At 43.8% G+C, this 25,244-nt stretch overlaps 1 protein-coding gene across 2 annotated transcripts in view; it reads left to right on the forward strand.

Annotated features, from left to right (window-relative positions):
• GTPBP3 (GTP binding protein 3, mitochondrial) overlaps positions 1 to 25,007 on the forward strand; it is a 92,092-nt gene extending 67,085 nt beyond the window's left edge. For both annotated transcript variants that reach the window (XM_068234175.1, XM_068234174.1), the window contains exons 8-10: positions 13,647 to 13,812; positions 20,949 to 21,239; positions 24,655 to 25,007. In XM_068234175.1, the coding sequence (XP_068090276.1) occupies positions 13,647 to 13,812; positions 20,949 to 21,239; positions 24,655 to 24,886 (689 nt within the window). In that variant the 3' untranslated portion in view covers positions 24,887 to 25,007. The remainder of the gene's footprint in view (positions 1 to 13,646; positions 13,813 to 20,948; positions 21,240 to 24,654) is intronic.
• The last annotated feature ends 237 nt before the right edge of the window (positions 25,008 to 25,244 follow it).

Genomic DNA, 25,244 nt, shown 5'->3' on the forward strand with positions numbered 1-25,244 from the left:
CCCAGCGCCCGCACTGATATGCGGAAGTGACGTCACTTCCGCATATAGAGCGGGTGCGTCCAGCGCCCGCTCTTACTGGTCGGGTCGCCGCTGATCTTGAGGTCTGACGCTGCTGGCAAGGTAGGGGAAGCAGCGGCGGCGGCTGGGGGGGGGCTCCCTGTCACTCACTCACTAGCTAAAGGGGCTCCCTGTCACTCACTCACTAGCTAAAGGGGCTCCCTGTCACTCACTCACTAGCTAAAGGGGCTCCCTGTCACTCACTCACTCACTAGCTAAAGGGGCTCCCTGTCACTCACTCACTCACTAGCTAAAGGGCCTCCCTGTCACTCACTCACTAGCTAAAGGGCCTCCCTGTCACTCACTCACTAGCTAAAGGGCCTCCTGTCACTCACTAGCTAAAGGGGCTCCCTGTCACTCACTCACTAGCTAAAGGGGCTCCCTGTCACACTCACTCACTAGCTAAAGGGGCTCCCTGTCACTCACTCACTAGCTAAAGGAGCTCCCTGACACTCACTCACTCCCTAAAGGGGCTCCCTGTCACTCTCTCCCTAAAGGGGCTCCCTGTCACTCACTCCCTAAAGGGGCTCCCTGTCACTCACTCACTAGCTAAAGGGGCTCCCTGTCACTCACTCACTAGCTAAAGGAGCTCCCTGTCACTCACTCACTAGCTAAAGGAGCTCCCTGACACTCACTCCCTAAAGGGGCTCCCTGTCACTCACTCACTCCCTAAAGGGGCTCCCTGTCACTCACTCACTCCCTAAAGGGGCTCCCTGTCACTCACTCACTAGCTAAAGGGGCTCCCTGTCACTCACTCACTCCCTATAGGGCCTCCCTGTCACTCACTCACTAGCTAAAGGGGCTCCCTGTCACTCACTCACTCCCTAAAGGGCCTCCCTGTCACTCACTCACTAGCTAAAGGGCCTCCCTGTCACTCACTCACTAGCTAAAGGGCCTCCCTGTCACTCACTCACTAGCTAAAGGGCCTCCCTGTCACTCACTAGCTAAAGGGCCTCCTTGTCACTCACTCACTAGCTAAAGGGGCTCCCTGTCACTCACTTACCAGCTAAAGGGGCTCCCTGTCACGCTCACTCACTCCCTAAAGGGGCTCCCTGTCACTCACTCACTCCCTAAAGGGGCTCCCTGTCACTCACTCACTCCCTAAAGGGGCTCCCTGTCACTCACTCACTCCCTAAAGGGGCTCCCTGTCACTCACTCACTACCTAAAAGGGCTCCATGTCACTCACTACCTAACCTGGGGGTCCCTGTCAGAATCCAGGTGAGAGGTGTCTACCATAATAAGGGGGCATTCTGCCTATTTATGTGAAATGCTGTCTATTTATGTGCCTCATGACTGCTGAATTTGTCTTGTTGGGGGCCTAATGATAGAATTTTTACTTGTTGGGGGCCTCATGATTTGTTGGGAGCCTCATTGCCTCAAGATTGCTGAATTTGTCTTGTTGGGGGCCTCATGATTTGTTGGGGACCTCATGATTTGTTGGGGCCTCATGATTGCTGAATTTGTCTTGTTGGGGGTCTCACGATTGCTGAATTTGTCTTGTTGGGGGCCTCATGATTGCTGAATTTGTCTTGTTGGGGGCCTCATGATTGCTGAATTTGTCTTGTTGGGGGCCTCATGATTGCTGAATTTGTCTTGTTGGGGGTCACATGATTGCTAAATGCGAGACTATGGGAAAAGCTGACTCATTACCATATGAGACAATAGCATTAAACCTACTTTTTTAGCTTTTTTAAACAGAAAATAAAACTGGGAGGTTCTAAAAAAAATGATGGAGCACTTCCTCCTTCCGGCTTGAAGGAGGAAGTGCTCGATATCGAGGCTTGCAACGCGTCCATTCGGAAACTTGCACCTCGTTGAAACGCTAGGCGGAGAGCGGCGTTCTGGGTAATTAACCCCGCCGCATCTAGCCGCTCAGCTGTGGCAATTAGAACTAACTTGAATCACGAATATCCACCGTGATGGCGGCCCTGAATACATATAATACTGAGAATCCCCCATAAGGAGATCAATTATTCCAAAACCTTTCAGAACTGCCTTATTTTTACTGCTTACTATAAGTGACAGCAGCATAGGAGAAAAGTAACTTATGGTGCATCGTACTCTGGGAGAAATGTACTTCTTATACATGGGTATTTGACAGTTGTTCATGATAGTTGTCCTTTAATAGTTTGATGTTCTTATTATCTTTTATTATCTCTTACATAAATGTCCTGGATAATGTGTTCCGGGCAGCAGTCAAACATTTACAGTATACATTCAGTACTCCTTTCTCAAAGAAATCCCTCACTTTTATTAAAATGAGGTAACAAACTGCTCATCTGTATCAGACACTAAGGACTGGGGTGTCTGATATACTGTAGAGTGTAGATCGATGCAAGTTATTATTTTTTTTTTTGTCTGTTCCACATCTGGTATCCTAATAAATATTTCATTTTTTTTTTTATTGGACTTGTTAGGTGGTGTATGTACACATTTGTAAAATATGTGATTACGCGCTTACAAATAACTACATTCTCCTAGTATACAGTATAGTGTAATTGGATTACTAAAATACTGTAGTAAGCACTTGTAATTATTTATGAGGCCATAAGATGGCACTGCTGACACAGATTTGTCATGTCTCTACCAAATGTAATGCACACTGGGCACAGATTATCCATTATGCCTTTTTGGATCTGGCATTTTCATAATGTTGTAAGATATTAATTCGAATGTCGTCACTGTCTTAATATCAGTTTTGATATCAGTTATAGCTTCAAAGTACACTTATTCTATGAACCCACTGCCACCCCTCCAAATACTACCACTACCTGTTCTTCAGACCACATCGGCAGGTTCCAGACCTGAACTCAGAACTGCTTCACTGCTCTAAAAAATACACAACAGCATAATGACCTTTAAAGGAAAACATGTATTTGTTACAGCTGATTAAATTCCTGCAATAAGTCTGCAGTTTGTCTAATTCCTCCTTTCATGGAAGCAGACCTATTGTTAACATCCTGTGCTTTCAAATGCGCTTTTCTGCCATGGCAGTCAGCTGACATTGCTGAGGGATCAAATTACAACTTGTGATTAGACACAGATGAGGAGGAATTGGACAGGTTAAACTCTCTAAATTCAGGGTGCATTTCTCTTTTTTTCCTTCTGTCCGGTGCAAGAGTTCAGGTCCACTTTAAGTATAATTACATTTTTTTACAGTTTACACAAAACCTACAATGTTCTGCTAATAACAAAATGTCCACAGTTCCAAAAGAAAAGATTGCACATCATGCCTTTGAACTCTGTATCAGCCCAGACATAATATAGAAATTTTAGCATTCGTGACTTCCACTTAAGTTTGGCATTCCCATGAATGCTTGTGTACCCGCTCCTACATTGTCCCTTCGCTTGGGATCAGCAAGTTATGCAAGATTTTTATGCTCCCTACACAGTTGAAGAGTATTTTGGAGCCCCACCCGGTTATATGCGAATCACTGTTTGAGGCTATCTCACCCTGCCAAGTGTCCCCCCCTATGCTGCCAGGAGATTCCCACCAGCGGGTCTGTGCCTGCATGAATGCCCTCAGCCACTTGTACAACATCGCAGTAGTGACATCAGTGCCAGGGTTTCCTATTCAGCTTGTGTGACGCTCTCCCTGTGTCTCATCTTTCTTTTGAATATGGTTTTATTAAATTGGAATCGGTCAACAGTTTCATACAGAAAACGTTCAAACTGTAGCAGTCCAAATAGCAAGAAGAGCATCCATAATTTCCAGGTTTTTAACATTTTAGGGATGGCATTATATACAAATAACATTGAACGAGATCATCTACTGTAAAGTTTTATCGCTGTGCTGTGTTTCCATGCCCTTCTAGTTTAAATAGGGTATCGTTTGATAGCCAAAAGTGTCTCCTCTTTATGTCGCCCTCTAGTGGTGTCTTGACACACAGAGAGTGTCACACAGGGTGAAGTGGAAATCCTGACTCTGACCACACTACTACATGCTGCGATCCCAGGGGCCTTCAGTCATGGACGCACTGGTGGGGACACGGACATCTTCATGCAGGCAGCAGCAGTAATCTCCCAACAGCATTTGGAGGGGACACGGGGGCATCTACTGATCTACTGTACCTCGGGTAGGCTGCCTAATACAAGGAGCTTATCTGGCTAAGGAGGGGGATGCCTAATGGGGATGCTTAATTCAGGGGCAAAATATGGCTATGGTGGGCTGCCTAATACAGGGGGCACATCTGGCTACTTATGTTATAAAGGGCGCTATAGTGGGGAGAGGGATTATACAGGAGTCACTTTTTCCTGGTTTCTGAAGAAAAAGTGGGTACCTCCGCTTATACCTGGGTCGGCCTATACATTAGTATTAGAGATGATCTAAGAGATGCGAATACATCCGAGCTTATGCAAATATTTGCAGCTTGAAAATGGTCCAATCAATTTAAAACCGGGTGGGACTTGATTGGTCCATTTTTCAAGCTACATATATTTGCATAAACTCTGAAGTTTTTGCATATCGTTGATCATCCTTATTGAGTATATACAGGTACCTTATGTACTGAGATGCTCAGATAATACGCACATAAAATATAACATTACACATATTTTGTAACCAAATATATCATTTAATCTAATAGTGTAATAAAGTAATTCTACAAAAAACAAACAAAAAACAATTTAACAGAAACTTCCATTTCAGACGTGTGAACTGTGCATTTCCTTGAAAAGGTTAAACGATCACAAGCAGCATCAGTTACAGTCTGGCTTCTATTTCCTTCCTGTAAAGGGTCCCCATTGTGTGAATGTGTATGCTGTGTTTTAGGATGTGACCCTTTTTAGAACCATTGAGAATAACGAATAGGGCCAGCCACCCATCTTATTTTTTTACAGGTGAGGTCAAAAGTGCCTAAAGGACAATGGGTAAACTAAGTGCAAGTAACAATACAGGGCAGGGAAAATTGACTGGTTAACACAGGAAAAAATGATTTATTTCAGGACTGTGGGTTTTGTGTTTATTTTAGGAATGTCATTTACGCTTTGTCTTTTTGCAATCCTTAATCTGGATACAGACAAGCAAGGTTTGTCTGATAATGCAGGCATGATCTGACAGCTCTCTTTTGCAGATGGGAAACACCGGCAGTTCCAGTTCAAAATCAGCTCAGCCAAGTGTCTGTGTTCATTGCCAGACAAGATACAGTGGAACCTTGGTTTCCAAGCATCATTCCTTCCAGAAACCTGCTTGTACTCCAAAGCACTCTTATATCAAAGCAAATTTCCGCATAAGAATTTATGGAAACTCAGATGAATAGTTCTAGAATCCAAGAAACATTTCTAGAAAAAGTTGTAGAAAAATATTTAAAGGAATACTATCGATTCACATTTTTTTCAATTGACACAGGAATTGTTTGGGAAGTGCTGCTAAGTACTGGTGTATACATTTTAGTAGCAACTTCTTTGTTTACTGTTAGCAAAATACATTCAAAGTTTACTAACGCCAAAACTGACGGCTGACTGAGCCATGAGGAGAGGGGAAATTCCCTGATCAGTTAACTCTATGTGTAGCTCTGTGTGTGACAGAGAGAGACAGGACACAGGAGCTGCAGCTGTTGGTAGCTCTGTTTCTGACTGAAGTGTCTGAAAAGAGCAGAGGCAATGTAACCTATTGTCACAGCTTTTTCATATTGTTTTTGCTTTCAGAGTTTGATATGTTTGATATTTGCTTTCTGTAGTCTGATATGCAACTCTGGCTGTGCATTGAAGCAGACACCCCTTCTGCAATTGATTTGTCCCAATATAGCTAAATCCCATCCTCAATAAATTACAGCTTTTGCCTCTGATATTTAACATGAAAAGTAGGAAAATGTTTACACAGCTACTTAGACATTATTTGAACATTGTCATTTTAAAACACTTGGGTGTCGATAGTATTCCTTTAATGTTAAGTGATGTACTACTGTATAAAGTAAAAATGTAAGAAAAAAATAAAAAAATATTTTAACTATAACTAACAGTCATTGCTATATGTTGGCTTCTGTGTGTGGTTTTAACAAGGAACTTGACCAATGACATTTGCTTTTGCCTATTTTGAGGATTTCACGGAAATGTGATATTGTATAGTCAATACAGTCAGATCAAGTACAATCCTGCATTGCAGTGGTGTACCTAGGGCATCTGACACCCAGTGTTGATTATCAACAGACATCTCCCCCTGTCCCCCCTCCCCCAGGATCAAATTTTTTTGAGAGGTGGTGCACTAAGTGTGTTGCAGAAAAAAAATGGGATAAAGGAAGGGAAGGAAGTGTGGCATTTAGTGCAGCAAAAATGATCATGTCTATGACATAATGTGGTGGATCTAACTAGTGTAGCTGTGTAACTCAAAGGTAGTGGGCCCAAGTTTCAAGCTTCACCCCAAAACACAGTTAGGGGGTAATTGGGCAACGTTGTATGGAAACAGCAGACGGTGCAGTCTATGCACTGATTGATGTCCCTGCGATCGCACTTTCATAAGCCCAGCTGAAAGCACGCTATTTGGAAACTAGCTTGTAACGATTGGTGTCAGCAAGCACAGATATTCTGATTATTGGTGATCTGCAGTATCCCCAATAATACAGATGCTATACCTGATTAAATGGTGATCTGCAGAATCACCAATAATGCAAGTATAACATGACACGATACAATCGTATGCAAGAGGGTGCTTGGTACAATAGAGTATCTCTATAGGGCACAGAGATACAACCTCCAGCAAGCTGGAACAGCAGACAACAATAATAATATACAGCGTAAATTCAAGTCTGTGGAAATCTCCACCACACTGTAATTCCAAAGAGGTGTGGTTACCTCTGAATTGGAACCCCGTGTGTGAGATCCTCCAAAGAACGGAGTGCCTCTAGCAGCAACGGTTTGCTAGTGGCGGTCGTCTCAAAGAGGCAAGCCTCTAATAGAACCCTACAGTGGGAGACGTTCCACTGAAGGGAGAAAGGTCAACAAAATGAGGTTCGGCAACAGATCAGGCGGCAGCAGTACAGAAACGTGAGACAAGAGAATAGTCGGAAACCAAGCCAATAGTCGATAACGGTACGGGCTGGCGAAGAACAGAATCAGGAAGCAGAAGAGTAGTCAAGACAGGCACAGAATCAAACACGATAAATCAAACAGTATAATATGTGTATATATTGGTGGTTAACCAATATATAACACCATATCAGAGACAAGGCTGACTAGGTCTGAGTGCTGACACAGGGTATCGAAAACACAGACGAAGTGTGACTGAAAAGCACTTCCTTATATACTGCCTGGGAGAGAAGTCTCCACCCCAGGCAGCAACCAATCAGAGCAGGCTAAAATGTCAGCTGACCTCCAGGTCAGCTGACACGCTTTCTAAGAGTATAAAGGCGTGTCTGGCGTGCGCGCGCACCCCCTAGAGGCAAGATGGCAGAGCCCTGGTGAGCAGCATGCTGGTGAGTTTGGAGCAGAGTGCTCGTACGGGTTTGCGCAGTGGATGTGGACGAATTTCCGCATCCCGCGTTGGAAGGTCCGCTTGCCGGACTGGATGCGACCATATTTCCGCAATCCATCCGGCGTTGCGGATTTTTCGTTACAGTACCCCTCCCTCTAGGCGTGGACTCCGGACACGTCCCACCTGGCCTGTCAGGATGGAGCTCATGGAACCGTCTCCTAAGATTATCAGCATGTAAATCACCTGCTTTGACCCAGGATCTTTCCTCTAGACCGTACCCTCTCCAATGCACCAAATACTGCACTGAACCCTGAACTCGTCTGGAGTCCAAGATCTCCTCAACCTCCCATTCAGGCTCACCATCAACCATGACAGGGTGAGGCGGGAGGGAATCCACCTGAACAGCCAGCTTCAAGAGCGACACATGAAAGGCTTTTCCCACCTTTAGAGAAGGGGGTAAATTGACCCTGTAAGTGACACTATTAACCCTTTCAGAAATTGGATATGGTCCAATATACCTGGGCCCAAGTTTTGCTGACGGCTGTCTTAGAGCTATATGTCGAGTAGACACCCAAACCTTGTCTCCAGGTTTGAACTCCCACTCCGCAAATCGTCTCTTATCTGCCTGCCTCTTCTGTATGCCAAAAGCTTTTTTCAAATTTGCATTAGCCCAAATCCTTCTAAAAGATTTCTGCCACTCCTCCAGAACAGGGAACGGAGAGGCCATCACGGGTAAGGGGGAAAATTTGGGAAACTTCCCATTGACCACCTGAAAAGGCGCATGCCCCGAAGACTCATTCCTGAGATTATTATGTGCGAACTCTGCAAATGGTAGAAAATCTACCCACTGGTGTTGGGCGTCCGCCACATAACCTCTCAGGAACTATTCCAAGGGCTAGTTGATCCTTTCCGTCTGACCGTTGGTCTGCGGGTGCTAACCCGATGAAAAGGACAAAGACCGACCCATCTTTTTACAGAAGGCCCGCCAGAATTTCGAGACGAACTGGACCCCTCTGTCTGAGACGATATTCTCTGGAATACCGTGCAATTTAAAAATGTTTTGCACGAAAAGATCAGCCAATTCTTGGGCAGTAGGGAGACCCTTCAAAGGCACAAAATGGGCCATCTTACTGAATCTATCTGTGACCACCCATATGACAGTCTTTCCGCTGGAAACCGGAAGTTCCCCCACAAAGTCCATGGAGATATGCGTCCATGGTTCCTGAGAGGAGGGCAGAGACTGTAAGGTTCCGGCTGGAGCTGGAGTCGGGAGGGTTTGCTCCTAGCACAGACAGAACAAGCTTTAACAAATTCTCTGCAATCAGGTTGTAAAGATGGCCACCAGACAGATCTACCTAACAATTCCTGGGTTCTGGAAATACCAGGATGTCCGGCATTCTTATGTCCATGAAACAGTTGCAGAACATTGGTACGCAACTCACAGGGAACATACAGAACGCCTTCCGCTTTCCCCTTTGGGACCTCTACTTGAAAAGGGTTAAGAAGGTTAGCGAGATCTTCCACTATTTCGGTGGCTGCCAAAATAATCTCCTTGGACAGAATACTTTCTGGAGAAGGAGGTGGCGCTGTTTCTGGTTCGAAACAACGTGATAGAGTGTCTGCTTTGATGTTCTTACTCCCTGGTGTAAATGTAATTATGAAATTAAACTGGGAGAAAAAGAGAGCCCATCAGGCCTGTCTGGAGGTGAGTCTTTTGGCCTTTTCAATATACTGCAAATTTTTATGATCTGTGTATACAGTTATTACATGCTCCGCCCCCTCCAACCAGTGGCGCCACTCCTCAAAAGCAAGTTTGATGGCCAACAATTTCCCTGTTTCCCACATCATAATTCCTCTGGGCTGGAGAGAATTTTCTAGAGAAAAAGGCACAGTGATGAAGTTTACCTTGAGGACCTGAGCGCTGGGCCAACACTGCTCCAACTCCAACCTCCGAGGCATCTACCTCTACTATGAATGGGTAAGCCACATCCACATGACATAGTATAGGGGCAGAACAGAATGCTTTTTTCAACAACAAAAAAAAGCCGCACAAGCTTCCTCTGACCAATGAGTGGCATCAGCCCCTTTTTTCGTCAAATTGGTAAGTGGAGTCACCACAGATGAGAAACCCTTGATGAATTTCCTATAATTATTCGCAAATCCCAGGAATTGCTGCAGTGCTTTAAGCCCAAAGGGTTGTGGCCAATCCCTCACAGCAGAGACCTTCCTGGGATCCATGGATAAGCCTGTCGTGGAGATAATATATCCCAGAAAGGAGATCTCTTTTGTCTCAAAAACACATTTTTCCAATTTTGCGAATAATTGATTCTGCCTGAGTTTTTGTAACACATACTTGACATGTTGGCGATGATCAGTGAGATTTTTAGAAAATATCAAAATGTCATCTAATGACATAATCACGAAATGACCCAGTTCCTCCCTAAAGATCTTCTTCACAAACTCCTGAAAATCCGCAGGAGCGTTACGCAACCCAAAGGGCATCACCAAGTATTCGTAATGCCCCTTGGGCGTGTTGAACGCCGTCTTCCATTCGTCTTCTTCCCTAATACGAATTAAGTTATAGGCCCCTCTCAGATCCAGTTTAGTAAATACGGAAACCTCAGACACTTGTGTAAACAAGTCGTCAATGAGTGGAAGTGGATAACGATTTTTAATCGTGATCTTATTTAAACCCCTGTAGTCAATACAGGGACGCATACCTTCGTCTTTTTTTTTTTAACAAAAAAGAATCCCGCTCCCGTAGGGGATCTTGAAGGGCGGATGAACCCCTTCTGTAAGTTCTCCTGAATATAATCATCCATGGCCAGTTTTTCTGGATGAGAGAGGTTATACAAGTGACCCCTAGGAGGCATGGTTCCCGGTTTGAAATCAATTGGGCAGTCGAAAGGTCTATGTGGGGGTAATCGATCTGCTGCTCGAGGACAAAACACATCAGAGTAATCCTGATATTGTGGAGGGACTCCTTCCACATGAACCTTCGTAGAACACAAGGCTATACTTTGTAGACAATGCTGAGAGCAATAAGGAGACCATGTGGTCAGCTGCCCATCCCTCCAATTAAACTGAGGAGAATGTAAACGTAACCAGGGTAAGCCTAATATCACTGTAGAAGTAGACATTTTTAAAACAAAGAATTGTATGGTCTCGTGGTGCAAAACTCCGACTTGAAGTGAGAGAGGAGGAGTCTGACACAGTGGGGACTTTCCTTGTAGAGGAGAGTCGTCAATTGCCGTGACGTACAAATGTTTTTCCACAGGAAGGACAGGAATATTTAAACTTAACGCAAAATTTAAATCTATAAAATTAGCAGTGGAACCGGAATCTACAAACGCTGTGGTAGGAGAATTTTGCCCCTCCCAATCTATGGAGCAGGGCAATAATATCTTCACTTGTTTAGGAGGTAAAACTAGTCCGCCTAGGGTGGTACCCCCAACCACACCTAAGCCGAAGAGTTTCCCGACTTCCTATCACAGTTTTGTGCAATGTGACCTTTCTCTCCGCAATACATGCAGAGACCCTCTTTGCGTCTTCTTGTCCTCTCAGCCTCTGTGAGGCACCCGTGGCCTAGTTGCATAGGCTCCTCAGACTCATCTGTTGCTGAGCTTGTAGCCCCTGAACCCCTAGGATACATAGGGTACCTGCGCTTTTTGTTATACCTGAGGCGTCTATCTAATCTAATAGATGACGTTATAGCCTCATCTAGATCTTTAGGCTCTGGATGGCTAACCATTACGTCGGTTACTGCTTCCGACAACCCGTCCAGGTACCTATCAAGAAGTGCATACCGCTCCCATCTAGAGGATACAGCCCATTTCCTAAATTCTGACGCATATTCCTCTGCTGTACTGTGTCTCTGTCTGAGGTTTTTAAGTTTGCGTTCAGCCGTGGCAGCGCTATCTGGATCATCATAGATGACCGCCATGGCCTTAAAAAATTCCTCAACGGAAGCAAGGGCAGGATGCTCATCAGGTAGACCATAAGCCCAAGTTTGAGAATCTGCATGCAACAGAGTCTTAATTAAGGTGACCTTCTGAGCCTCAGTTCCTGAGGACACAGGTTTCATCTGAAAATAAGACAAAACTCTGTGGCGAAAATTCTGGAAGTCTGACCTAGCGCCTGAAAAATTTTCAGGGATGTTCATTTTTGGCTCACTAGGAGCCGGGGGAGGTAGAACGTTAAGTGGCGGTTGCAGCCTCTGGACAGTCTCTGTCAGCTGAGTAATCTGAGCATGCTGAGTAGCCACAGTAAGCTTCAGCTGTTCTAACTCTGCCCTTACGGTCTGAAGCTGATTAACCACCTCCTCCATCTTACTTCTTTCTGGTCTGTGTTTATGTAACGATTGGTGTCAGCAAGCACAGATATTCTGATTATTAGTGATCTGCAGTATCCCCAATAATACAGATGTTATACCTGATTATATGGTGATCTGCAGAACCACCAATAATGCAAGTATAGCGTGACACGATACAATCGTATGCAAGAGGGTGCTTGGTACAATAGAGTATCTCTATAGGGCACAGAGATACAACCTCCAGCAAGCTGGAACAGCAGACAACAATAATAATATACAGCGTAAATTCAAGTCTGTGGAAATCTCCACCACACTGTAATTCCTCAGAGGTGTGGTTACCTCTGAATGGGAACCCCGTGTGTGAGATCCTCCAAAGGACGGAGTGGAGGATTCTCGGTCTCTAGCAGCAAGGGTTTGCTAGTGGCGGTTGTCTCAAAGAGGCAAGCCTCTGATAGAACCCTACAGTGGGAGACGTTCCACTGAAGGGAGAAAGGTCAGACAAAAGCAGAAGAGTAGTCAAGACAGGCACAGAATCAAACACGATAAATCAAACAGTATAATATGTGTATATATTGGCGATAAACCAATATATAACACAATATCAGAGACAAGGCTGACTAGGTCTGAGTGCTGACACAGGGTATCGAAAACACAGACGAAGTGTGACTGAAAAGCACTTCCTTATATACTGCCTGGGAGAGAAGTCTCCACCCCAGGCAGCAACCAATCAGAGCAGGCTAAAATGTCAGCTGACCTCCAGGGAAGCTGACACGCTTTCTAAGAGTATAAAGGCGTGTCTAGCGTGCGCGCGCACCCCCTAGAGGCAAGCTGGCAGAGCCCTGGTGAGCAGCATGCTGGTGAGTTTGGAGCAGAGTCCTCGGACGGGTTTGCACAGCGGATGCGGACGAATTTCCGCATTCCGCGTTGGAAGGTCCGCTTGCCGGACTGGATGCGACCATATTTCCGCAATCCATCCGGCGTTGCGGATTTTTCGTTACATAGCTCTTCTGCAGTGTCATTTTCAGAGATGCTGCCCATAGCTTTTAGAGGTGGTTGCATTTACATTTTTTGTCCCTCTATAGGCTTTAAGGAACACTTAAGCCAGGAATAAAAAAATCAATTTTACTTGCCTTGGGCTTCTACCAGCCCCCTGCAGCCATTCCGTGCCCTCGCCGTCACTCATTGAGCCTCTGGTCCCCCGCTGCCAGCTAGTTTTGTTTTCGCTGACAGGCCCCGACAGGGAGTTGGTGGACTTTCTGCGCCTGCGCAGGCCTGGCCACGCGTATCCTTCATGTTCCCGTTCTCAATAGTATCCTGCACAAGCTCAGAACGCTATTGTGGATGGTAACACGAAGAAAAATACTCATGGCCGGGCCTGTCAGTGAAAACAAAATTATCTGTCGGCGGGGGACCGGAGGCTCAGTGAGTGACTGCAAGGGCACGAGATGGCTCCAGGGGGCTGGTAGAAGCCCCACGAAAGTAAAACTGATTTTTTTTTTATTTCTTGCTTAATTGTCTCTTTAAAATGTGACTGAGCGACGGGAAAAAATGCCTAATACTTAGTTGTTTGGTTGCTGAAAAGCATTGGCTAAACGTGCTGCCTATAGTCACCCTTGTGAACTGTCCCTTACTGGCATAAAGGGTCTTTCAAGCTAACGAGTGCAAGGGTACATTAATACTCATTGCACATTCCCCATAAAATAGTTGAAAGAATTAACCACAGTCTTTTTTTACTCTACTCACTGCATGCTAATTTTCCCCACATTTTAGGTCACTACAGTTACAGTTTTTCTACAAGTGAAAGTGGACAATGGAAGTGATGAGATTTTTTTTTTTTTTTTTATTCTCTCTCTCGCTCTTTCCTTCAGACCAAAAACCAACAGCTATTGTTTCTTCCATACCCGGCACCACCCGGGATGTATTGGATACCACCCTGAATATTGGCGGATATCCTATTATTATGAGTGACACTGCAGGGTTGCGGGATTCTGAAGACCCCATTGAGAAGGAAGGTGTCAGACGTGCTAAGGCCAGGTGAATACATTTTAATGCGTTGTGTGTTGGTATATAAAGGAATCTCTACAATCTGGTTACAGACAATCAAGAAATAACCCCATGTAAACAAAACTTAATAATCTATCTTGCTCTGTATAACCTTTATATGAGATGTGTGTGTGCGTGTGTGTGTGGGGGGGGGGGGGGTTTAAACACCCTGCGGGTGTTTACTCCCACTTAGAAATCATGGATGTGTCTGAAATTCACATTGTAGGTGCATTCCCACTGCGAGAGACTGCATTTAAAAAAAAATTAAGACAATCATATTTATGATTTTTAAAGAATTTATTTGTATTGCACTTCTGCACTTAAGTATTTGAACACGTGGCAATTAGCAAGAGTTCTGGCTCTCAAAGACCTGTTACTCTGCCTTTAAAAAGTCCACCTCTACTCCACTCAGTCTAAATTAGTAGCACCTGTCTGAGCACTTTAAAGACACCTGTCCACCCCACAATCAGTCAGACCCAACTTCTACCATGGGCAAGACCAAAGGGCTGTCAAACAACACCAGAAACAAAATCAAGGACCTCCATAAGGCTGGAAAGGGCTACAGAGCAATTGCCAAGCAGCTTGGTGAAACTAGATCAACTGTTGGAGCAATTGTAAGAAGATGGAACAGGCTAAAAAGTACTGTCAGTCTCCCTCCTACTGGGGCGCCATGCAAGATTTTACCTCGTGGGGTATCATGATGATAAGAAAGATGAGGAATCAGCCCAGAACTACATGGGAGAAGCTAGTCAATGACATGAAGAGTACTGGGACCACAGATTCAAAGATCACTGTTGGTAGAACACTACGCCGTCATGATTTCAAATCATGCTTTGTATGGAGAGTTCCCCTACTCTGCCTGTAACGACTGAATAGTCTCTTATTGCAGAGTATCTGTTTCCATCTCCCAGTGCCTCATGTTTGTTGCAGGTGGCAAGACATGGATGCAAGGAAAGTAACAGAAGAAAATGAAGTGATGACTGGCAGCATATTGTGTTGGATAACAATACACCGTTGCCATATGTTTCCCGAACTTGAAGTGAGGACATTTCGCTAACGCTGACAAAGACCTCAACGTACAAAACATTTCTTGGTAGCCTGGTGAGTACTTTTACATTGTTGACCACCTTCATTTTCTGTGCCCAGGACTGCAAGCAATCACATTAAAGCCCTGAGAAATGATAGTGGTCCAAGGAACATGAAGAGTGGGGACATCTTTTATTTGGGCCATTGACAGTTAATTCAGATACCGTAGACAGCACAGCCACAAATGGGACTTTCCTCGTGGATATTGCAGGAAACCGAGACTGGCCAGACACGCTGTCCCTACTATGCAATATGCAATCTAACAGCACTTCGGTGCCTCTCCTATTAGGAGACTCTGGTATATGCTTATAAAGTCTATGGCGCTACAAAAGCACTGTCAATTGCCAGCAATTACAAGCCCATCCTATGATTCATTCAAGCCAATGGGAAGTTCAAAGAACAACATTGCAGCTCATCATAATGTTACTAAAACCCAGTTTTTCAGTTTTTTGTTTTGCAGTGCGCGGTGTTTGTGGCAGTCTGTTAGTGTTTAAAGTGAACCAAAGATGAAGCACCCTCATGTATCTTACTATATATATCAGTGGGTTACATCCGAGAAAATACATACCCTGCTCTGTTTCATTCTTAACTACTCAGCTTGCTTGTTAACAACCCTGATAAAATCCCAGACTGAGCATTCAGTCTGGCTTTGCTCAGGAATCATTATAGCTGGTGGTCATCCTCTGCACCGTGCGGGGACCCCGGGCCGGTGGCTGCGAACGGAGCTTCAGCTGCAAGGGGCTGGAGGAAGCCCCAGGTAAGTAAATGGTCTGTCATTTACTTTGCCTGATGACTCCTTTAAGTATAAGTTTTTACGATAATGTTCCTTTTCCCTTTTTTAATTTAAATATGCAACTAGACTTAACTGGTGGCTTTTTATGTTTTCTTGGAGATCAGCTTCAAAGAGAGCGAGAATTCCGAGTAAAATATTTTCCTAATGTAAAAGGACAGTTGTTTAAATCTCCTGAGAATTTCAGAGGATGGTTGTCACAGCAGCAAACCACGTCACCGAACTGTGCTTCACCCTCTGTAGCCTGCCAAGAAAAGTCATTTACTGCTTTAAGGGAAAAAAAATTTCCTGCCGTGTGCCTGATAGAGGAAGAGATTTTGGACAGTGTGAACCAGCTGCATCCTCTGTACACAGAAGCAGAGGATGATTTAAATCTTTAAATGCATGATGGATGCATGCACATTTGTCAGGCTGGATGTATATGTAGATGTAAATCTGGTAGATATTTAGTAAAAGACAGAAGAATTCTGTGAGCTCAGCTGGGGAATCCTAGATTGTCCCATTTATTTAGATCAGATCATTAAAAGCAGTGGAGATATGTTTTGGGAGTTATCAGTGTCCTTCAGAGTGAAAAGGGACTTTCAGTTTTTAGTCCGCTAACTTAGAGGTAAATAAAAAGTAAGCTTTTGACTAATAACGCCTTCTTTGGGCTTAGTTCCTGTATCAGGAACTAAGTCCAAAGAAGGCTTATTAGACGAAAGCTTACTTTTTATTTACCTCTAAGTTAGCCAATAAATGGTACCATCCTGATTCAAAACTTCTTGCTTTTACAGATGGCTAACACGGTACAACACTCTATTGCTTCTAAAGCTTAGTAAAATGGAACTTCTAATTTAAGCAAACCTTGACTTAAAGAGGAACTCCAGTGAAAATAACGTAATGAACAAAAGTGCTTAATTTTTTAAATAATTTATTTTTTTATATAATTTTTTTCCATTGTAAAATCTTTCCTCTCCCTGATTTACATTCTGACATTTGTCACATGGTGAAATTTTTACTGCTGGCAAGAGATGCCACTGGAAGTAGCTGCTGCTTGCTTTTTTTTTGGCAGTTGGAAACTGCGGTTAATTCCCTCAATGCAACAAGGCTTCCACAGTGTGATGTCAGCACCATGGTCCTGACATCACACTGTGGGAGGGGTTTCACCACAATATCAGCCATACAGGGCCCCTTCTTGATCTGTTTGAGAAAATGTATAGATTTCTTGTGGGAAAGGGGTATCAGCTACTGGTTGAGATGAAGTTCAATCTTTGGTAACGGTTTCTCTTTAAGGCATGCTTCAAATGATGCGAGTGTATCTGCATCTTAAAGTTACACGCATGCCATCCATAGTATGTTTACATGGTTACTTCTTCCCCATAGCTCATTTATGTAGCTTATATTTTTGCTTTAATAGAAGTTGGCTTCTTTCAACACTATTAACAGAACAGAGAATTCACACCATTGTCCATCCTGTTGTGCTGTGCCTCACCTCATCTTGTCTTTCAAAACAGTCAACTGTCAGTGAGAAGCAGTTCTGTAACATTCGTGTGTGTATGCCAGACTTGAATCCATTCTTACAATTTTAATTTAAAGGACACTTAAGGTGAGAGTGACATGACATACCATATTTATTTCCTTTTAAACAATGCCATTTGACTGGCAGTCCGGCTTTTGCTGCGGTAGTGTTTGAATCACACACCTGAAACAAGCATGTGCCTAATCCAGCCTAAAACAGAAAAAAATACATAAATAGTTACCTTAGGGACTGGACTTTTTAATATGCATGTCACGAGGGTATACTACTGTTATATTTTAAATCATGAGCTTGTAAATGGCGATGGACGCAAAATTGAAAAAAATGCACCTTTGATTTCCAAATAAAATATTGTAACCATATATTGTACTAGGGAAATATTTTAAATGTTGCAATAACTGGGACAAATGGGCAAATAAAATGTGTGGGTTTTAATTATGGTAGCATGTATTATTTTAAAACTATAATCACCGAAAAATGATAAATAATGCATTTTTTTCAAATTTTTTTCTTATTATTCCCATTAAAATGCAGTTCGAGTAAAATAATTATTCGCAAAAAGTACCACCCAAAGAAAGCCTAATTGGTGGTGAGAAAAACAAGATCTAGATTGTTTCGTTGTGATAAGTAGTAATAAAGTTATTGCTCTGTTTTTTTAAGGGGAAAAACCCTTGGAGATGAATTTGTTAAACTAAAAGTGGCCACAGATTTTTCTGTTATTGATTAGGCATTAGATTAGACATAAACATCAAATCAAATTAAAAAAGCTATTGGAGGTTATGGCATTTTCGATTGATGTTTGAAAACATGGATCGTATATACAGTAGATTAAAAATGCTGATTAGTTGATCGATCAATCATGCTGAAATCTGGCGAACATGCTGGTAAGGGGTGTGGGCACAGGCAGCAAACAGTCCCTGATCATTGTATGTCATAGCTTTGTACTGCATCAGGGAGTACATGGGTAGCAGCTGCAGTAGTGAAATTAATGTTCAATCAGATTTCTGCTTAAATCTTATCTCATATCCAACAGTCAAAAATGGCAGAGGTTAAGAAGTGCTTGAAATCTAGAAGCAGGGCCGGAATAATGGAAAGGCCACAAAGGCCTTAGGTAGCTACAGAGGATCCAAAAAGAGAAAGACAAACCAGGCAGGCACACCATTGGTAAAACTTAACACAAGTTGACTGTTAATCTTTTAAAGACACAGTTCCATAGACTGCTACCGCAGTATTTTGAAGACAACTTGTCAGCAACATACATTCAAAACTTGCATCAACTGGATATGTTGCAGCAAGAGGATGCTAAAAATGGGAAGCAACACATGAAAAAGGGAAACTGATGCCCAAGAAAGCTGTTAATGAAAGATTTTGGTTTACTTTTAATTTAATATTGTGTGGCTAGCTAAAGGGTACAGTGGCTTGCAGCTCCAGAATCCAAGAAATTATTTATTGCCTTATGACGGAGGTTCCCCCAATGTTTCACTTTGTGAGCTATTTTGAAACTTATGAATTGAAAATGATTCACTTAGTAGAATCTACCTACAGATGCAAGTCACAGCAGCAGTCCATTAGCGTTTACCATAGGCTGCCAGACAATTAGATTGCATATCATACAATCTACCTCAGTAAACCAAATAGAAAAGTGCTTGACCAAAGAGTCACAACATCATGCTTACAATATGATGCTTAGTGACAAGCAAAATTGTAATCAGCAGTAACACATAACACTTCTAAATGTATGGCTCCCCACCTTGCAATATCATAATCCTCTACACTGCTGTGCAAAGCATAAGGGCAGGATATCACACTAAGCTCATCCCAGTCAGAGACAAAGTACGACACCTACATCACTCAGGCAGGTGGTATGGGATCTACCAGGAAGTCCTTTCCGATCTACCGGTAGATTGTGATCTACCTAATTGGCACCCCTGCCTTATGATTATGTCACACTTGGGTAAAAGTCTTTTGAAAGCTTGTCACTTTAATGTAGATCGAGGGCTATCATAAGTGAATGTTTTGATCATATTAGAGTGTATGTTTAGGTATCATTTGGAAAATATTCAAATATATTACTACCTAGCTGACAATCAATATAAAGGGTACCTGACCCAGGTAAAGCTACCTAAGATAAGCACAGAGGTATGTTTATGCTGGACCCACATACATCTATGTGTTTTCTATTTCTCTGTGTTCCTCCAGTCACTCCTCTTTAGGGCAGTAAATGGGGCAGGGAAGAGGAGGGAATAGGGAGGTGATAAGTCTATTGTTTACCGCTTTACATTTAGAAATAACAAATTAATCAGAGTGCCCCCCCCCAGTATTGTTAGCCAGAGAGTGCCTCCTTCCTCCAGTATAGGTAGGCAGAGAGTCCCCTCCCATCATGGGTTGCCAGAGAGCATCTCCCTAATTTAGGCAGTCACCGAGGCTCCCCCAGTATAGGTAGCCAGACATGCCCCCACCCCAGTATAGGTAGCCAGGTAGGGCCCTCAGTATAGGTAGCCAAATAGTACGTTCCCCCCAATATACCGTAGGTAACCAGAGAGTTCCCCCCCTTTCGGTGGGGGTAGCCAGAAAGGATACTTCCATTCCCAATGCACAGCGGAGGCGTGTACTACTAGTCACCTCTCCAGGATCTGGCAGACATGTGACACATGTCCTCTCCTTTTAGATGCTCTTGTCTCTATAATGGGACCATCATCTGTTATCATTTGACAGAGTGCCTAGGAAGAAGGAAGACAGGTGTTGCTGGATCCTGGGGAGGTGAGATTTACACTGCTCCGCTGTGCTCTCTGCATATGACATCACCTGGCAGTTGCTTTGAATGTGGCTTGGCGTAACCACCTTAGGAACTGAAAATTAACTCCGAGCCACACTCGGGATTACCGCTGGGGAGGATGAGGCTAAAAAATAGAATTAAAAGTGTGAGTGGAATGCTAGGTTCAATTTAACTTAAATGTTTCTGGCTTACCAAACACAGTACTATACCAGGTTATGCTATACTTCATAAAAATTGTCAGTTGTACACATTTTTGTATACCTTTGCGTATACTGTTATTTTATTCATTTAAAGGGACTCCGAGCAGTGCAGAAAGTATGGAAAGATGCATATCATTTTAAAGGTCTCTTTCTCCTCTTTCCAATGATATATAAACCGCCGCCCTACGCCTTTTAGTTTTCGCTATTTTCGATTTTCCGCGATTTTGATCACGAAAATAGAGAAAACTAAAAGGCGTAGGGCGACTATTTAGGTGTCGTCAGAAAGAGGAGAAAGAGAGCTTTAAAATGATATCCATCTTTCCATAGTTACCTTGTATTACACAGGACGACACTTTCCCCAGTGTCAGCAGCTGCATTCAGCAGAATGGAGCTGCTGACTTTAGGAAAAAGTCGCCCTGTGTAATACAAGGTAACTATGGAAAGATGGATATCATTTTAAAGCTCTCTTTCTCCTCTTTCTGGCGACACCTAAATTGTCGCCCTACACCTTTTCGTTTTCTCTATTTTCGCGATCGAAATCGCGTGCGCAGCAATTTCAATCGCAAAAATAGTGAAAACTAAAAGGCGTAGGGCGGCGGTTTATATATCATTGGAAAGAGGAGAAAGAGAGCTTTAAAATGATATGCATCTTTCCATAGTTTCTGCTCTGCTCGGAGTCCCCTTAAGCAGAAATTAAAATGCAACCTTTGACAGTTTATGATTGTATTTATTTGCGTTTCCTTTTTCTTTTTTCCTTAGGGTCAATGAAGCAGATATTCTGGTAGCTGTGGTGGATATAAGTAATTGTTCACTCTCTAGAGACTCACTTCTTTCCCCCCTGAAAGACCTATGCTCCAGTGTACAAGGGGATGGTCCAAGGAATATCATTGTAGTTCTGAACAAAGCTGATTTGATAAGCCAAGACAATTGGTGTACTGTGCGGGAGCTGTGCCAACGGTCTGGCTTACCACCAACCTGCATGCTGTCCTGCCATACAGGAGAAGGCATCAGTGACTTCTTACAAATCCTCAGGCATCAGCTAGAAATCATGTAAGTTGTAAGCTTTAGTAGGACAATTTACAAGAGAAGCCAGGGCATGCAAGCTAGATCTCTATTTTTATTGCTTCTTTATCTAACAGCCATTCCAATCCCCTGTGCGTCATCAGATCAGTACAAATAGAAGCATTTTTCATAAGTAAAGCAACATACACGATGTAGAAATTTCTGTCACCTAAAAAAAAGTTATTTATGTGATATTTCTTGACTTTCTTAACCTCCCTGGTGGTGCATTTCTGTCTGGATTTATGGGTCTAAAAGAGGTACATTTTTTTTCAAACATTTTAGGGCTCCAAATCTTAAGTCTTTACTCACCAAAATATATTATAATAAAGGCCTGGTAGACATCCTGCGTATAAATAAAAGACTGGAACACAAAATTGTTGAAATAATTACATTTATGAATAAGATTAAAATATAGTGAAACTGTACAAATAAGGCACTAGATCAGGCATGGGCAAACTTGGCCCTCCAGTTGTTATGGAACTACAAGTCCCACAATGCATTGCAGGAGTCTGACAGCCACAGTCATGACTCATAAAGGCAAACGCATTGTGGGACTTGTAGTTCCGTAACAGCTGGAGGGCCGAGTTTGCCCATGCCTGCACTAGACTATACAGTATGTACATATATACCTAATACACCTCCCGCGTGTGGTATATTTTGAAACAGGGAAATGGCACAGATGGCGGCATCACAATCGGGACTGTAGATGCGTGATTCATTTCAGACTTTATTCCCTTTGCTATCAGTCTTAGGAGGCAGGCAGAGAGTAGTCAAAATCCAGGCAGAGGTCCATGCAGGCGACTGGCAGAGGTCGGTGCAGGCAGAGAGTAGTCAAACCCCAGGTAGAGGTCGGTGCAGGTGGCCAGCAGAGAATAGTCAAATTCCAGGCAGAGGTCGGTGCAGGCGGCAGGCAGAGAGTAGTCAAAATCCAGGCAAAAATTGGTAACAGTAAGGCACTTAACAATATAGCCATTTGGTTCCCAACTGCTTCTGAGCTAACATCCTGTGCTTTCAAATGAGCTTATCTGCCATCTCAGCCATGACAGGTGACACGGGAGAGATCAAATTACAACTTGTGATTAGAGACAAATGAGGAATTAGACAGGCTAAACTCTGTACATATATACAGGCTGCATTTCTCTCTGTTTACCTTCTGTGCAGTGCAGCAGATCGAGGGGTTAAGATAGGGAGGATCAGATAGGCTAAACTCTCTATATACATCCAGGGCAAATTTCTTCTATGTTCTCCTTCTGCCCTGTGCAAAAGTTCAGGTCCACTTTAAAAATTTGTGCCACCCCAATGACGTCACAACGTACACATACCTCCATATGCATACGACACGTCGCAGCTGATTGGCCACCGGGATCCCGGAAGAAGAGCGGATGTAAAGGGGAGCCCGATGGCCGTGGGAAGAAGCCTGGAGTTCCGCTAGCCAGCGCTGATTGCGCGGGACCCAAGCAACAGGCAGGAGCTCAGCTTGGGAATACCGCCAGGGGGGGTTAAAACACGTACACACTAGATTAAAGTTGGCTAAGGTGGCTGATAACAACCGCCTCTGCCGATAATCCGGTGTGTGTACTGCAGCCCCCTGACTGCCGCCTGGCCAGTGCTCCACCAGGCAGATTAACTCGGCCAATAGCTTTGTTCTCCTTGCTTGCCCCGCCTGCTGCATGACATCACATCTGCACTGCTCTGTTACCGCTTCGCCCCTGTGGAGCAACAGAACATAATGTGTCATTGGCCAGCATGCCAGTCTTTACGGTCTCAGTCTAGCGATAATGGCTGATGGATGGGTTCCCGATTGGGTAACATCTGTCTAGTGTGTGTAAGGGCCGTTAGTATCAAGAGGGTTGAGGCACTAACCAGCATTATGATGTCTAATTTCCATGTCATATTTTTGCATAGTGCTTTATTCCATGCTTATTCCATGTTTCTATTTCTATGCTGAGTATTATATTGTAACGTAAGAAATGGAGAAAAAGCAGAGCACCACTCCATAAAAACCCTTTATTATCCAGTTGGGTGACAGCAGGTACAGAAAAGAACAGTGGGGGTCTAGGGTGCCTGACAGTTGTTTTGCTGGCTAAACCAGCTTCTTCAGAGGCAAAATATACCGTCGTATAATTTACCTCTAAAGAAGCTGGTTTAGCCAGCGAAACAGCAGTCAGGCACCCTAGACCCCCACTGTTCTTTTTTGTACCTGCTGTCACCCAACTGGATAATAAAGGGTTTTTATGGAGGAGTGGTGCCCTGCTTTATCCTCATTTCTTCAGTGCATGGACATGTGTTGTGGATGAGCACGCCCCTCACCCAGAATCCGGTTTATCCACCCTGCTACATCTGGTGCCAGGTACAGTTTCCTCTTTTTACACGTGATGTATTATATTTTTAGATGTATTTTCTGTCTTCAGATTGGGGCCTCATTCCAGCTGGGCATTACATGTACAGTCCTAATTTGATGTTTACAAGGGAATAAGTGCAAGCTGCTCAATCTTGACTCTGTTATTCTTTAAAGCGGAACTGTAGTTTGCTAATAAACACAAAGTTTCACTTATCTGGGGTTTCCCCAAGCCCCCAGCAGCTGTCCTGTCCCGCGCCGCTCCTTAAAGAGCCTCCGTTCGCCCGCCACCAGCTAGTTTCGGTTTCGCCGCCGGGCCACTGCGCGGCTCTGGCCACGCGTATCCGTTCTTCACGTTCTCCGCTATTGCAGAGGGGAACGCGAAGAAAGGATACGCTTGGCCAGAGCTGCGCTGGCATCGACTTACAAGTTGAGGTGCGTGAGCGAGCGGCGGCGGGGGAACGGAGACTCGTTGAGGAGCAGACAGGACAGCTGCTGGGGGCTTGGGAAAGCCCCAGGTAAGTGAAACACTGTGTTTATTAGCAATCTACAGTTCCGCTTTAAATGCATGTTTTCAATTTAGATACTGAATTGTTAAACAGTATTACGCTGTGAAAGTAATTGTGAATTGAATTAAAGGAATACTGTGGGGGGGTCAGGGGAAAATGAGTTGAACTTACCTGGGGCTTCTAATGGTCCCCCGCAGACATCCTGTACCTGTGCAGCCACTCACCTGAATTTCAGATTTTAAAGTCTGAAAACCACTGCCCCTGCGTGGCTGCGCCCTCACCCTCGCTCTCGCTGACATCACCAGGAGCGTACTGCGCAGGCACAGACCATACTGGATCTAAGGGACTAAGTTTGAAATTCCAGAAGTGAACCGGAGGCGGGGCCGGAGCATCGGTGTGTGGCTGTGCGGGCACAGGATGTCTGCGGGGGACCATTAGAAGCCCCAGGTAAGTTCAACTCCTTTTCCCCCGACCCCCCCTACAGTGTCCCTTTAAATATAAATTAATGGAATGCTTTATTATAATTGTGTTGTTTGTTTTTTTTGTTCCCTTGTAGCTGTGGTGATCCTCTGCAGGGAGCTCCAACAATAACTCAGACTCGTCACAGACTTCACCTTACTGCATGTCTTCATGCTTTGCAAAGCTATGGCATTTACAGGCAACAAGACTTGGTTCTGGCTGCAGAAGAACTCCGCATTGCCCACAGACAGCTGGGCACAATCACAGGCAGGGTGGGAGCAGAGGAAATTCTCGATATTATATTTTCTGATTTCTGCATTGGAAAGTGACACCACCTACCGTATTTATGTGGCATTCCAACTTAACTCGAACACTTTTAAGAATGTTAAGTTTGCGTGGTGCTGTCTGAATGCAACATCAAGCAAAATATTCATAAAAGGTTTTTCATTTTTTTGCATACTGTTTTTTTTCTTATGTATGGTACTAGGATTTGTAAGTACTTTGTTACATGGTATAGTTTTATGGCCGCAAAGAGAAACTACCTGAATTTGTACATGGGAACTTTTCATGCAGTGCCTTATATGTAAAATTGATAACATGCAAGTGTGTAACTCCTGTGCTGAAATATATGCATGTTGGTGCATTTTTCAATAGCTTCTTCATAGGCAACACAAAAAAGGACACCGA

Source organism: Hyperolius riggenbachi, chromosome 1, assembly GCF_040937935.1.
Source record: "Hyperolius riggenbachi isolate aHypRig1 chromosome 1, aHypRig1.pri, whole genome shotgun sequence".
NCBI classification, from domain to species: domain Eukaryota; kingdom Metazoa; phylum Chordata; class Amphibia; order Anura; family Hyperoliidae; genus Hyperolius; species Hyperolius riggenbachi.